Source organism: Myotis daubentonii, chromosome 19 (assembly GCF_963259705.1).
Source record: "Myotis daubentonii chromosome 19, mMyoDau2.1, whole genome shotgun sequence".
NCBI lineage: Eukaryota > Metazoa > Chordata > Mammalia > Chiroptera > Vespertilionidae > Myotis > Myotis daubentonii.
The window spans coordinates 10,612,876-10,626,870 of record NC_081858.1 but is presented as its reverse complement, the minus strand read 5'-3'; the positions used below and the strand labels follow the sequence as shown (position 1 = coordinate 10,626,870).

The window sequence follows — 13,995 nt, the reverse complement described above, 5'->3', positions numbered from 1 at the left end:
GGTAAAGAACAACACTTCTCTCTAACTAAAGAATAAAAGCAAATCCCCAGGGTGGAAAATGTAGAAACTTTCAGAATTCTCAAGTTTTTCCTTTTTTTAAAAAAATATATTTTATTGATTTTTTACAGAGAGGAAGGGAGAGGGATAGAGAGTTAGAAACATCGATGAGAGATATACATCGATCAGCTGCCTCCTGCACACTCCCCACCGGGGTTGTGCCCACAACCAAGGTACATGCCCTTGACCAGAATCGAACCTGGGACCCTTGAGTCCGCAGGCCAACGCTCTATCCACTGACCCAAACCGGTTAGGGCTCAAGTTTTTCTTATACCAGTTTAAATAGTCATATCACATGAGATTATGTAAACGTACCTCAGAGTAGCCATAACAAATTGTATCCACTGTATTGCAGAATAAACCTAAACAAAATGAGAAAATAAGAATAAAACGAAGCCTTTTACATTTAATGTTCAACCTCATTCCAGTTTCACTGTTTATTAACTATCTGTGCAGAGCACAAACTCTTTCTCAGTACTTAATCAAAACACACTATAAATCTGAGAATGAGTAGAAAGTGTGACTAGAACCATGGAAAGGCAGGGCGGCTTTTTTCTTCCTCCCTTACTGCTACACTCTGGGAAGCAGTAAGATAATAGAGAGGTAGAAAGTGACTGAGTGGAAACAAACAAACAAACACAGAGTTAAATGAGAAAATTAATAAAGGGAAGAATAAAATGGAGAAGAGGTAGGAAAAGTTAAATTGTGAGAAAGGACAGATATATGGGGAAAATGGGTAAAAAGAAAGTCAAACAAATGCTAAATAGAGTTGAGTGACAGCTAGACAGACGGAGGAAAACAGAATACTAAGCAAAAGAGAAATAGAAAAAAGAAACAATATGGAGAGAGATACTTGAGTGAAAAATACAGAACAAGGAGGAAGAAAGGGGGAGCAAAAAAGAAGAGAGCTTCCCCACAGCTACTAATCTCACCAAGTCCAGATTGTCTGTCAGAATTCTAGCCTCCAGCAGGAATGCCATAGGGACTTTAGCCCCAGCTGTGCTTAAACAGCCAGATCCTTCTGCGTCAGGTTCTGAATACCCAAGTGGTGAACAGGTGGCTCCGCCCCTATCCCAGCTGGGCTCCTCCCTATCCAATCCTGCCCTGTACCTTGAGGGCAAGGAGAGGTGGCAACAAGTGGAGGAGAAAGCCAAGTAGAAAGACAAAAATAGGAAAAGCAGGTGACAAGGAAACAAAGTTCTAAAAAAGCATTAAAATTGTAAGAACGTGTGAGGCAGGAGTAATAAAAGTAGAAAGAACGAGTCATAGTGAAAAGGTAAACAGAGCTGCAAGAAATGGAACAGAAAAAGGGAGAGAAAAATAGGGAGGGGAGGTTTGCTTAAAACTTGCCCCTTTTTATATACAGAAGCCTGTGATGACAATAAAACAATTAAAAAATAAAAATAAATACCATTGGACTTTAAGCAATAAAACAATTAAAAAATAAATAAAAATAGAAGCCTGTGATGAGAAATATACACTGGACTGGATATTCACTCAATCAATAAAGTTTTAGTAATACCAAGAAAAAGCTGTGGAGAGAAGAGGTTATTAATATCTCATATTTATTTAATACTAACACCTTCAATATTCTATACCAAAAATCCCCACCAGAAATATCATTATATCATTAAATTACATGATTCATTTAATATACTTACGTTTATCAACTTTGTGTAAAGCATTGTGTTATGGACGATACAAAGACAAGATACAGACCCATACTTGCAGAAGTTTATAATATAGTAGGAAAAACAGCTTGAATACCAAAACCTTAAATTATCTGCACACAAAGTCATATATACTGATTGGCATATGAGCAGTATTTGTAAGAACTGGTAAAATTTGGACAAAAATTGGAGGAAGAAGAAACCATACTTTTATACATTCTATGAATATTTACTGGTAACATAAATTAGATCATTTGCTTGGCTTGAGTAATTTAAATATGTGACATGTATTCATATGAGGTTAAGAATATAGTGTGGATCTTTCAGCTCGCTTGGCCATCATGAGCAAAGCTCACCCTCCCGAGTTAAAAAAGTTTATGGACAAGAAGTTGTCATTGAAATTAAATGGTGGCAGACATGTCCAAGGAATATTACGGGGATTTGATCCCTTTATGAATCTTGTGATAGATGAATGTGTGGAAATGGCAACTGGTGGGCAACAGAACAATATTGGGATGGTGGTAATACGAGGAAATAGTATCATCATGTTAGAAGCCTTGGAACGAGTATGAAGAATGGATGTAGTTACCAGAGAAATCAACTGCTCCCACATGTCCCCTCTCCACAGCACCTGTTTTACTACAATATGAAAATAGAGTCCAGTCCATTTTCACATTGAACTTTTGTTAAATAAACTTTTGTATTGGTCAAAAAAAAAAAAGAATTGCCGAAACCGGTTTGGCTCAGTGGATAGAGCGTCGGCCTGCGGACTGAAGGGTCCCGGGTTCGATTCCGGTCAAGGGCATGTACCTGGGTTGCGGGCACATCCCCGGTGGGGGATGTGCAGGAGGCGGCTGGCCGATGTTTCTCTCTCATCGATGTTTCTGACTCTCTATCTCTCTCCCTTCCTCTCTGTAAAAAATCAATAAAATATATTTAAAAAAAAAAAAAGAATATAGTGTGGAGTAGAAGACGAGACATTGTTAAGTGGAGGTAGGCTGTAATCACTTTGTTTATTATTATTAGATAAATAAATCAGATAAATAAATTATTAGATAAATAAATAAAAATACCAGTAAATTTCTGGGTCAGAAATCCCTATTACAGGTTTTAGGGAGTGTTTTGCGGCTTCTAATCACATATCTATGTAATAAGGGCGAGGGGACTAATGACAGTCTCACCAAGTGATAAAGGAATGCTTTTGAACAAAGGACTCTTGTCTCAGTCAAGAACAAATCTCAGATTGTTCCAAGAACAGCCATGCGAAATTAGTCTGCTGCTCTCGATAGGACTTTTTCTTTTGGCATCTCTTCTAAAATGCCTATGTCACCAGCCAACATGTGGGGATTTACTTTTCCATTTTTCTCTCTAAATTAGTCCCCTGCCTTCTGTATATTCAGCACTATCTTCCTTTGAAATGTCTCTGGAAAAATAATCTTCCCATCTTCTTTTTCTACAAGGGTTAATCAAGTCCAAATGATAAAGTGAGTAATATTTATTTTCAGTTTTCTTTTCTCCTCCTTTTTTAAAATTTTACTTGAGAGAGGAAGGGGGAAGGGAGAGAGGGATGGAAGGAGGGCAAGAAGGAGAGAGGTAAGGAGGGAGAGAGGGGGGAGGGAGAGGGGAGCGAGAGAGAAACATCAATATGAGAGAGAAACATCCATAGATGCCCCAACTTGGGATTGAACCTACAACCTGGGCATGTGTCCTGACCAGGAATGGAACCTACTACGGGATAAAGTAGGGGTACAGATGATGCTCCACCCAACTGAGCCACACAGGCCAGGACTCTTGTTTTTACTTCTTTAGCGAGCTCAAGCACACCCCAGTTCTCAACGTAATGGGCCACTCTATATTACATATCAATTTAACACATATTCATTAAACTTCTACCATGAGCAAGTTAATGCAGTGGTTAAAAAGTCAAGAAAACACCTACCTAGTAAAATATTTTTATTTAAGCAAAAATACTCAACTCAAGGAAGATTTTTTTTTAGTAATAATAACTACCAATTATTGATTGCTTTCTATGTGTAAGGCTCTATATTAAGCATTTTAATCCTCACCACAACCTTTGAGATAAGCAGTATTATCCCCATTTTATAGATAAAGAAACCAAGGCTTAAAGAAGTTAAGTCACTTTCCTGTGGTTACAGAGTTATCAAGTAGTAATTCAAATTCAGTCAGTCTGACATCTCACTCTTAACACCTACAGTATTCTAACAAGAAACTGATTAATGGGAGGAAAGGGAAAGATAATTTTAAAAAGTAACATGACATCAAGAGAGCTCTTTTATTAAGTAATTACTTCTTAGATATGACAACAAAAGCATAGGCAACAAAAGAAAAAACAGATACACTGGTCTTCAAAATTAAAAACTTTTGTGCTTCAAAGGACACCCTCAAAAAAAAGAAAGAAAAGGCAACCTAACAGAAAGAGAGAAAATATTTGAAAACCATATATTTGATAAGGGACTTGTATATAGAATATACAAGGAGTTCCAACAACTCAATAATAAAAATACAACCTAACTTTAAAATAGGCACATGTTTTAGAAATTTCTCCCAAAAATACACAAATCAGATCTGGCCAGTTTTGCTCAGTAGTTAGAGCATTGCCCTCGAACCAAAGGGTCTCGGGTTCGATTCCTGGTCAAGCACAGGTACATAGGTTGCAGGTTCCTCGACCCTGGTAGGGGCGCATGTGAGAGGCAACCTATTGATGTGTCGCTCTCCTGCAGATGTTTCTCCCTCGCTTTCCCTCCTCCTTCCCTTCCACTCTTTCTAGTAATCAGTGGGAAAAAATATCCTCAGGTGAGGATTTAAAAAAAAAAATACTAATCACTAATAAGCCCCTGAAAAGATGATCAACATGGTAAGGTGTCAGGAAAGTAAAAATTAAAATCACAAAGAGGTGCTATTTCACAAGTATTAAGATGGCTATAATTAAAAAGATAGACAATAGCAAGTGTTGATGAAGATGTGGAGAAAAAGGTTGAACCCTCATACATTGCTAGTGGAAATATCATATTTGCAGCCACTTTGTCAGTTTCCCAAATAGTTAAACATATACTACATGACTCAGCTTCTAAATATAAACCCAGCTCTACTCCTAGAGGTATATTTAGATACAAATGTTCATAAAAGTGTTATTCATAAGAGACCAAAAGTAGAAACAACATTAATGTTCATCAACTGATGAAGGAATAAAATGTGGTTTACTCATGCAATGGAATATTATTCAGCAATTAAAAGGAAAGAAATACTGATAACATGATACAACATGGGTGAACCTTGAAAACAATATGCTGCCCTAGCTGATTTTGGCTCGGTGGATAGAGCATCTGCCCACAGACTCAAGGGTCCCGGGTTAATTCTGGTGAAGGGCATGTACCTCAGTTTCAGGCTCAATACTGGCCCCAGGTTAGGGTGCATGTAGGAGGCAACCAATCAATGCTTCTCTCTCACATCGATGTTTCTCTCTCCATCTCTCCCCCTCCCTTCCACTCTCTCTAAAAAGATCAATGAGAAAATATTCCCCGGTAAGGATTTTAAAAAACAAACAAACAAACAAACATTATGTAAGTCAAAGAGACCAGTCACAAAAGACCACATATTATATGACTGCATTCATACAAAATGTCTAAAATAGACAAATTTATACAGTCAAATAGATTAGTTAGGGCTAGGAAGATAGTTTGGGGAGTGACTGCTAATGTGCACAGGGTTTCTTTCTTTCTTTTTTTTTTTTTACAGTCAGAGGGTTTCTTTTTAGGACAACAAAAATATTTTAAAATCATATAGTGGTGATGGCTATACAACTCTATGAATATACTAAAAATTCTTGAAATGTACACTTTAAGAAGGTGAATTATATCATAGGTGAAATATATATATTATATATACACATATATATTACATATATACACATATATATTATATATATTATATATATATTATATATATATTATATATATATACCCAAGCGATCTTCCGACTGGTATCATGACACACACTGACCACCAGGGGGCAGACACTTAACACAGGAGCTGCTGAGCTACAGTGACCTGGCAGCTGCGGTTCTTGGGTGATGCAGCTGGAACCAGAGAGGAGGGAGCCCAATTCTGGGGTGCATCACCCGAGAAACACCTTCTTGCAATCTGGGACCCCTCAGGGGATGTTGGAGAGCCAGTTCAGCCTGATCCCCACAGGTCAGGCTGAGAGACCCCACAAGTGCACAAATCTGTGCACTGGGCCTCTAGTATCTCAATAAAGCTGTTGCCAAAAAATGAAGTTTGGGACAAAAACAAGGAAGGAAACGTCCCAATGCTGAAATTCATGGTGTAATGATTAATGGATAACATGTTTCTGTCTTTACTACTGAAAAGAATAATATTGAGATTAAAAAGTGTAAAATAAACATTGCAAGAGGGAACTGAAGAGAAAGATTTTGAGAAAGCACCTGACTGCTCTAAATGAATCCACCACTCCTGGCCTGAACAAATTATACTCCAGCACTTCGATAAAACTTGCAGGTCAACCCAATAAACCATTGAATGAAATCTGAGGGTTCATGTAAAAATGGAAAAACTGCTGCCCTAGCTAGTTTGGCTCAGTGCGTCAGCCTACAGGACTAATGGGTCCTAGGTTTAATTCCAGTCAAGGGCACATGGCCAGGTTGCGGGCTCGATCCCCAGAAGCAGGCATGCAGGAGGGAGCCAATCAATGATTCTCTCTCATCATTGATGTTTCTATCTCTCTCTTCCTCTCCCTTCCTCTCTGAAATCAATCAAAATATATTAAAAATGGGAAAACTGTTAGAAATTATAGAAAACTGGTTACCACTAAAAAATTTTATTTTTTAAAATAGTAAAATCTGCAAACCATAAGTGAAAAGATTATAGCATTGATCCCAGACAAGATTGTAGAATGAACTATCCAAAAGATGTTTTTAAATAAACAGAAAAATATAATAATTATGTCAGCATGGACTTATAAATAATCATGTCTGATTAACTTCATTCTCTTTTTGGATAGAATTACTACACGTAGTATATATGGTATTTTGACAAAACATTTGATAAGAAATTTGGTGATGTAAAAATAAATATAGACCAAATAGAAGCACAATTAAGGACATTTCTTAAATAAACCTAAGGGAGTGCTAATTCATTGATGGATATCAATTTAGAAATACGTTCTAGTGGAGTGAACCAGCATTCTGACTTGGCACTGTTCAATAAAACACTTTCATCAATGACTTGAAAGAAAATATAGTAAGCATATGTATGAAGTTGTGTGTGTCACTTATCTACTGCTACGTAACAAATTTCCACAAATTTAGTGGCTTAAAACACATAATCTCACATATTCTATGGATCAGGTATCCAGGGTTAGCTTAGTTGGGTCCTCTGCTTCAGTGTCTCTCATCTATAATAAAAGTATAATATGCTAATTAGACCAGATGGCCTTCTGGATGACCTTCTGATGAAGCTGGAGCTGCGAGGGAAGCCCAGGTTCTGAGTGCCTGCAGGCGGCCGGAGGGAAACCGGTGCCAGCAGTGGGTGAGGGGGGCAAGGGGGAGGGAAGGAAGGCCTACTCTTGCACAAATTTCATGCATCGGGCCTCTAGTAAGGTTATAATCAAGATGTTGACTGATTCTCATCTGAATACTCAAATGGGGAAGGACCTGCTTCCAAGTTCATGTAGTTGTTGGCCTAATTCAGTTCCTTGGGGGTTATTGGTCTGAGGGCCTGTTCCCTACTAACTGTTGGCCAAATGCTACACTCAATTCCTTGCTTGCCCTGTGGACTTGTCCTGCTAAGATGTCCTCCTAGCAAGATGGAAGTCACAATCTTATGGAACAAAATCACTGGACTGACATTCCATTATCTCTTCTGTATTCTATTGATTGTAGGTTTTGTCAAGACTCAAAAGGAAAGGATTACAAGAGTGTGAATATCAAGAGGCAGGGGCCATCTTAATGTCTTCCCACCATGTGAACTCTAACATGTCAAGTACTTTTCCAAATCAGATCATTTGCAATAGCTGTTCCCTCTCTCTGGAATAAACTTCCTCCAGATAATCACATGACTGGCTCCTCATCCTTCTATTATCAGCTCAAATATCACCACCTCACTGCCAGAAGCCGGTCCATCCTTGCTGCTTGACACAGTCGCTGCAGGGAAGAAACATCTGCACAGCATATGTTTCAAGGGACCTGGCGTATATGGCATACTGTTCTTAATATGTTTGCTCCCCTTCTCAGCGCTATGTGTTTTAACCAGGCCCACTTCCCTGAGAAAGGTTGTTTCCCCAGGTGGGGATTTTTCCCTGGAGTCAGGGATTAACAGGACTAAGGAAGGGAATAAATCAGTAAAACCCCTTAACTAAGTGCCAGTCGGGTAGTTAATCACCTTAACTACGCACAATCATGCTTAAGCTACATAATCTTTACGTAGGATATTCTCCTTCAGTTACTTCCTTGTAGCTTGACAGAACAGTAGAGTAGTGACCTTGGAATGGAGATAACAAACGCCCTAACCTTTGGAATAGAATGGATAGGATTAAAATCAAATGGTATAAAATACAGATGTAACAGGAGAATAAAGAGAGAACCTGGCTGGAGAACCCAACTATACTGACCATCTGAACGCTGCCTTCCTTCTTTGCCGACTCCGTCCACACCTTTGGGAACCCCTGGACCTGCTGGGGCTGCACCCCAACACCTCACAGATGAACATTTATGAAATTCCAAAATATCTGGTTTATTTGTTTGTGAGGCTTAGAAAAGTACATAAAGTAAGACAAAATACATGAATTGAAAGTGGGACAAAAGGAGAAAAAAATTTTCTGCTGAAATTACTTGATGCCTGGATGTTAAAATCTGAGTTTGAAAATATTACTCTATTGAATAAAACAATATTAAAAATAACAGAGCGCTAGCTGGTTTGGCTCAGTGGCTAGAGCATTGTCCTGCAGACTGAAGGATCCCGGATTTGATTCTGATCAAGGGCAAATGCCTGGGTTTCGGGCTCAATCCCCAGTGTGGGGTGTGGAGGAGACAGCCAATCCATGATTCTTCATCACTGATGTTTCCATCTCTCTCATGCACATTCTATCCCTTCCTCTCTGACATCAATAAACAATAATAGAGGCCTGGTGAATGAAATTTGTGCAGAGGTAGGGTCCCTAAGCCTGGCCAGCAATCAGGGCCAATCAGGTTCCCTGCCTCCCCACCTCCTCCTTCCCTTGCTCCCTCAGCGCCCCGCTGCCTCCCCCTGGTGGTCAGCGCACATCATAGCAAGCGATCGAACTCCTGGTCTCCCAGTCGAACTCTGGAGAGGTCAATTTGCATATTAGCCTTTTATTATCTATACTAGGGGCCTGGTGCACGAAATTCGTGCACTGGGTGGCGGGGGGGGAGTGTCCCTCAGCCCAGCCTGCCCCCTCTCACATACTGGGAGCCCTCAGGTGTTGACCCCCATCACCCTCCAATCGCAGGATCGGCCCCTTGCCCAGGCCTGACGCCTCTGGCCTAGGCGTCCGGCCCGGGCAGCGGGGACCCGCAGCTGCAGCGGCCCCACGATTGTGGGCTCCGCTTTAGGCCCAGGCAAGGGACCCCTAGCTCCCGGGACTGCCAGCTTCGACCGTGCCCAGCTCCCATCGCTGGCTCCACCCCTACTTCCTGCTATCACTGGCCAGGGCGGCAAAGGCGCCTGATTCTCCGATCATGGCTGGGGGGCAGGGCAAAGGCGGCCCCCCAGCTCTTAGCTCCCCCCTGGGTTTCCGATCACTGTCAGTGGCAGGGGGCTTCTTCCTGCTTTCCCTTTCGCCTCCCTGCATTGTGCCTACATATGCAAATTAACCGCCATTTTGTTGTCAGTTAACTGCCAATCTTAGTTGGCAGTTAATTTGCATATAGCCCTGATTAGCCAATGAAAAGGGTAGCTCGTACGCCAATTACCATTTTTCTCTTTTATTAGTGTTGATATATATAAAAGGCTAAGTTGACTCACACATGCACGATACATATAAAGCTCTCACTGGCGCCAATCACACATGTGTGTTTTGATCTGTCATTGTTGTGAATTTGGTTGACACTTGTGTTATAGAGAAAAGTCGAATAGTGATACTAAAATATTTTTTCTAATTTTCTTTCAATGTGCACAAATTTGTGCACCAGGCCACTAGTATAGGATATACATATTAAACACACACACACACACACACACACACACACACACACACACACAAACGTTGATGGCTCCAAATCTTTTAGCTTAATCAGACCCTCTACAACAGGGGTCCTCAAACTAGGGCCGCGGGCCACATGCAAATACAAATATTGTATTTGTTCCCGTTTTGTTTTTTTACTTTAAAATATGTGCAGTGTGCATAGGAATTTGTTCATAGTTTTTTTTAAAACTATAGTCCGGCCCTCCCACGGTCTGAGGGACAGTGAACTGGCCCCCTGTTTAAAAAGTTTGAGGACCCCTGCTCTACAATGTGCCCTTTCACTATCAGGCTTTTCCCCTTGCTAGAAATATCCTTTGGTGTTTGCCTTGTAAATGCCTCCTTTCAAGATCCATCTTAAAAGTCATTTCCTGTCTTTAACTTTCCCTGACATCCCAGAACAGGACTGGCTGAATCTGCATATGTATTTTCACAAGACTGTGTCACAGTCGTATTATCTACCAATAACATCGTACGTGTCACATTATGCCGCCGTCTCCTCCCCGCACACGGACTTCCTTCGGGACAGCGCTGTCTCGGCCGTCTCTGTATTCCCACAGGCAAACAGGACCCGGTGTAAACCCACCACACCCTGAACACACAGCTGCCCTATAGAATTGTTTGGGGCCTCGATGGGTGGGATACTCGGCTTCCAATAAGGCCTGGCGCCTCAGAGTAGGCCCCACTACCAGACTGGGCGGAGGGCAGGCGTGGCCCCGATGAAGAGCCAAGTCCGGCGACCAAGTCGGGCCGGCCAAGGGAGGCGGCCGAGGATGACTGACTGAGGGGAACACTGCGCCGACTGAGGGTAGTAACTCAAGTCGGAGTGACTGACAGACTAACCGAGGGTAGGAGTCAATCCCAGCCGCCTGCCTGATGGGTCGAAGGCAGGAAAAAATAGGGCTGTGGCGTCGTCCTCTTCAGAGACAAGGAAAGACAGCGAAACAAGAGCTGCAAAGACGCCGAAACACGCGCCTCAGCCTCTCCTCACGCGGAGGAGGACGGGAAAAGGCATGGCCAGTTGCGCGCCTCAGCACGTGCGCGTGCGCGTGCACGAGCGCGTGCACGAGCGCGTGCGCCTCAGTCCCTCCCTCTCTCTCTTCCTTGCTCCACCCCACACGTCGTTCCTCCCTCTCATCCTAGGAAGGCGTGAGCCTCGCTGAGTGCGCGCGCACACGGCAGCCCTCTTTCCCCGCCCCTCACGTGGCCCCTCCCTCTCGTCCCAGGCGGGCGTGAGCCTCCGGGGCGGGGCCTCCTGGTCACGTGCTCCCGCCCTGCGCTTTCTCCGCTACAGCCTTACTAGCTCCCACTGCCAGAACCCGGCGTGATGGCTGCCGCTGTATCCCGCGCCTCTTTCCTCTCCCCGCTGTTTCCCTTTTTCTTGTTCCTCCAGCTTCTCTCCGCTCCGCAGGGCAGCAGCGGCCTGCACACCAAGGGAGCCCTTCCCCTGGATACAGTCACTTTCTACAAGGTAACGGGGGTGGAGGACATCGCGCCCAGGGGAGCGCGCAAGGGACAGAGGGCTGGCTAGAGGTGGTCGCGGGGCTTCCCACCATCCTTTCGGGCTGGTGGACTCTGGGCCGACGCCTTAGCATGACCATGGGGTCTGCAAGCTCCAGGGCCCCTGCGCACCCTCGCCTTAGCAGTATTTTTACTTGCTTCCCCTTTTGTGAAAGATGCAGCTCAGGGAACTGGGTGCCGCTTTCCTTCACCTATGGGGAGGGGGCGGTGTCAGGCGAGATCCAATCCTGGAGTCCCAAGTGGGAGACCCGGGCGGTGCCAGGCGGACGCCACAGCTCAGGCTGTGGTTGGGCGGCGAGGTAGAAACCAGTCATGTTAGCTTGCATTTCTGCGCCCCTCTTCCCTTGGCGTGGATTGCAGCCAGCTTTGCAATATGCAAATAATGTCCGGAGAGCCTGCGTCTCCTTAGAAAGTGCAAGCGTTAAGAATAAGCTTCGGTTCTACCACCCTACAGGAAATATTGGGCCTGGGGACAAGGATCAAGGCATAGAAGGATTGCCACTACCCCCACACCCAAGTTTTCAGAATTTGGGGTTCTGGCCTGGATAAATGGCCGTTGGAAACGTTGAAGGCTGAATGCAGCCTCAACCCCTCCTCTTTCACCTGTCCTCACCCACTGGCAACCTTCAAATTTGCTTACAAGATGGGCAAACTAAGGGTTTGAGAGAAAGAGAGCCCGTTGTTTTCTTAATTTGTACCCATTGCTGGGGAAGTGAAACCTACAAGTGGAGTTCAGAATCCATCTCAAGTGCCTGAACCCTTCCTATTTTCAAAAGGGTTTCTTGTCGTGGGTTTGGCACGTGTGGCCCATTCAAGGCAAAGTTTCAAGAATTTAAAAGTGTAGGTATGGCTGGTTGGTTGTCACCCCACAACACCCTATGCTTTGGGGGCATTTATTGGCAAAGTGACACCTCTACCCCCAAACATGGGACTGGGATAACATCACAGACCAAGTGTGACTTGGAGGGAGGCTTTGCACTGTAAAGTTAACAGTATTTCCTAATCAGTTGATGCCTCACCATCTTTACTGCCACCACCCTGGTCAATGCTATCATTACAAGAGCCTCCTCTCAGTCCAAGCTGCTTCTCTCTCCCTTAATCTCCTAACCATTCTTTTTGTCCCCTCTGCTCCAGCCACACATTTTTTGCTGTTTAAATATTCCTAGCTCATTACTGCATTAGGGCCTTTGCACTTGTGACTACAACATTCTTTGAAGGCTGGTTGCTTCTCATTAGGCTTAGGTTAAATATTATCTTCTTTATTTTTTTATTGATTTCAGAGAGGAAGAGAGGAGATAGAAACATCAATGATGTGAGAGAATCATTGACAGGTTGCCTCTTGCATGCCCCCAACTGGGGATCGAGCCCTCAACCCGGGCCTGAGTCCTTGGCTGGAATTGAACCGGGAACCCTTCAGTCCGCAAGCCGATGCTCTATCTACTGAACTAAACAGGCTAGGGCAAATATAACGTTCTTAAAGTCCTTCCTTGATTTCCCCATCCCCTAGCCTGAAGTGCCAGTCACATTACCCGGTTTGATTTCTGTGTAGAGCTCACTCATCACGATTTTTTTTTTTCTTGTCTATTTTTATCATTTCCCTCACTAGAATATTGTATGCTTGGGAAGAACTACCTTGCCTATTTGTTCATTGATCACCTGCACAACCTAGCAGGTTACATGTCATGTAGAAGATGTTCAGCAATAATCTATTGAATGAATAAATGTTTTATCTGGTCCCTTTCTAAATCTCACTTTTTTCATTATTATTGAACAAAAGGGGGGCTTCCTAATGTTATGTCCAGGGCCTTGGCCCATACTCTGCCTTTAAGTATTTCCAGTGTCTTTGTTTCTTGCCCTTTGCCATCAAGAGTGATGAGACCGTCCTTTTTCTTTTTCTTTTTTTAATTGTTTTTAAATATATTTTTATGATCTCAGAAGAGGGGAGAGGGAGAAATAGAAACAGCAATGGTGAGAGAGAATCATGGATCGGCTGCCTCCTGCATGCCCCACAGTGGGGATGGAGCTTGCAACCTGGTTATGTGCCTGGCCAGGAATTGAACCGTGACCTCTTGGTTCATAGGTCAGTGTTCAACCCCTGAGCCATGCTGGCCAGATGCCTGTCCTTTTTCTCTACTGTCCATTTTCTTGTTCACTTTAAAACAGTGCCTGACACATGAATAGACCAGCCATGGGGCAAACTACGGCCCGTGGGCCGGATCCGGCCCGTTTGAAATGAATAAAACTAAAAAAAAAAAAAAAGACCGTACCCTTTTATGTAATGATGTTTACTTTGAATTTATATTAGTTCACACAAACACTCCATCCATGCTTTTGTTCCGGCCCTCCGGGTCCAGTTTAAGAACCCATTGTGGCCCTCGAGGTCAAAAAGTTTGCCCACCCCTGTGATAGACTCTCAGTACCGTTTTATTCAATGAATGAATGAATGAATGAATGAATGAATTCATGTATACACTGAAGAAGTTGCCTAAATCTAAGTTATGGTGGAGCCAAT

The 13,995-nt window shown here is 43.1% G+C and overlaps 3 protein-coding genes across 9 annotated transcripts in view; 2 read left to right on the top strand and 1 right to left on the bottom strand.

Moving 5' to 3' along the window:
- Window positions 1-10,965, bottom strand: part of TMEM116 (transmembrane protein 116) — a 52,983-nt gene extending 42,018 nt beyond the window's left edge. The window contains exons 1-2 of one of the 7 annotated variants that reach the window (XM_059676100.1): window positions 10,806-10,965; window positions 373-419 (exon numbers count right to left, since the gene is read on the bottom strand). Coding sequence is in view for 4 of the 7 variants with exons in the window: in XM_059676096.1 (XP_059532079.1) it covers window positions 373-419; window positions 990-1,037 (95 nt within the window). In the remaining 3 variants the exon portion in view is untranslated. Of the gene's footprint in view, window positions 1-372; window positions 420-989; window positions 1,270-10,805 lie in introns of those variants that run through there. The other 6 variants (XM_059676095.1, XM_059676096.1, XM_059676097.1 and 3 more) reach the window with 6 other exon arrangements.
- LOC132222131 (small nuclear ribonucleoprotein G) lies at window positions 2,050-2,442 on the top strand. Its single transcript, XM_059677027.1, has one exon. It carries the CDS (start codon window positions 2,069-2,071, stop codon window positions 2,297-2,299), a length of 231 nt encoding a protein of 76 aa, XP_059533010.1. The 5' UTR covers window positions 2,050-2,068; the 3' UTR covers window positions 2,300-2,442.
- Window positions 10,966-11,223: 258 nt separating the features above from the next.
- The window catches only part of ERP29 (endoplasmic reticulum protein 29), a 7,354-nt gene continuing 4,582 nt past the window's right edge, over window positions 11,224-13,995 (top strand). Inside the window, exon 1 of the mRNA XM_059676101.1 lies at window positions 11,224-11,433. Within this exon, the coding sequence (XP_059532084.1) occupies window positions 11,290-11,433 (144 nt within the window). The 5' untranslated portion in view covers window positions 11,224-11,289. The remainder of the gene's footprint in view (window positions 11,434-13,995) is intronic.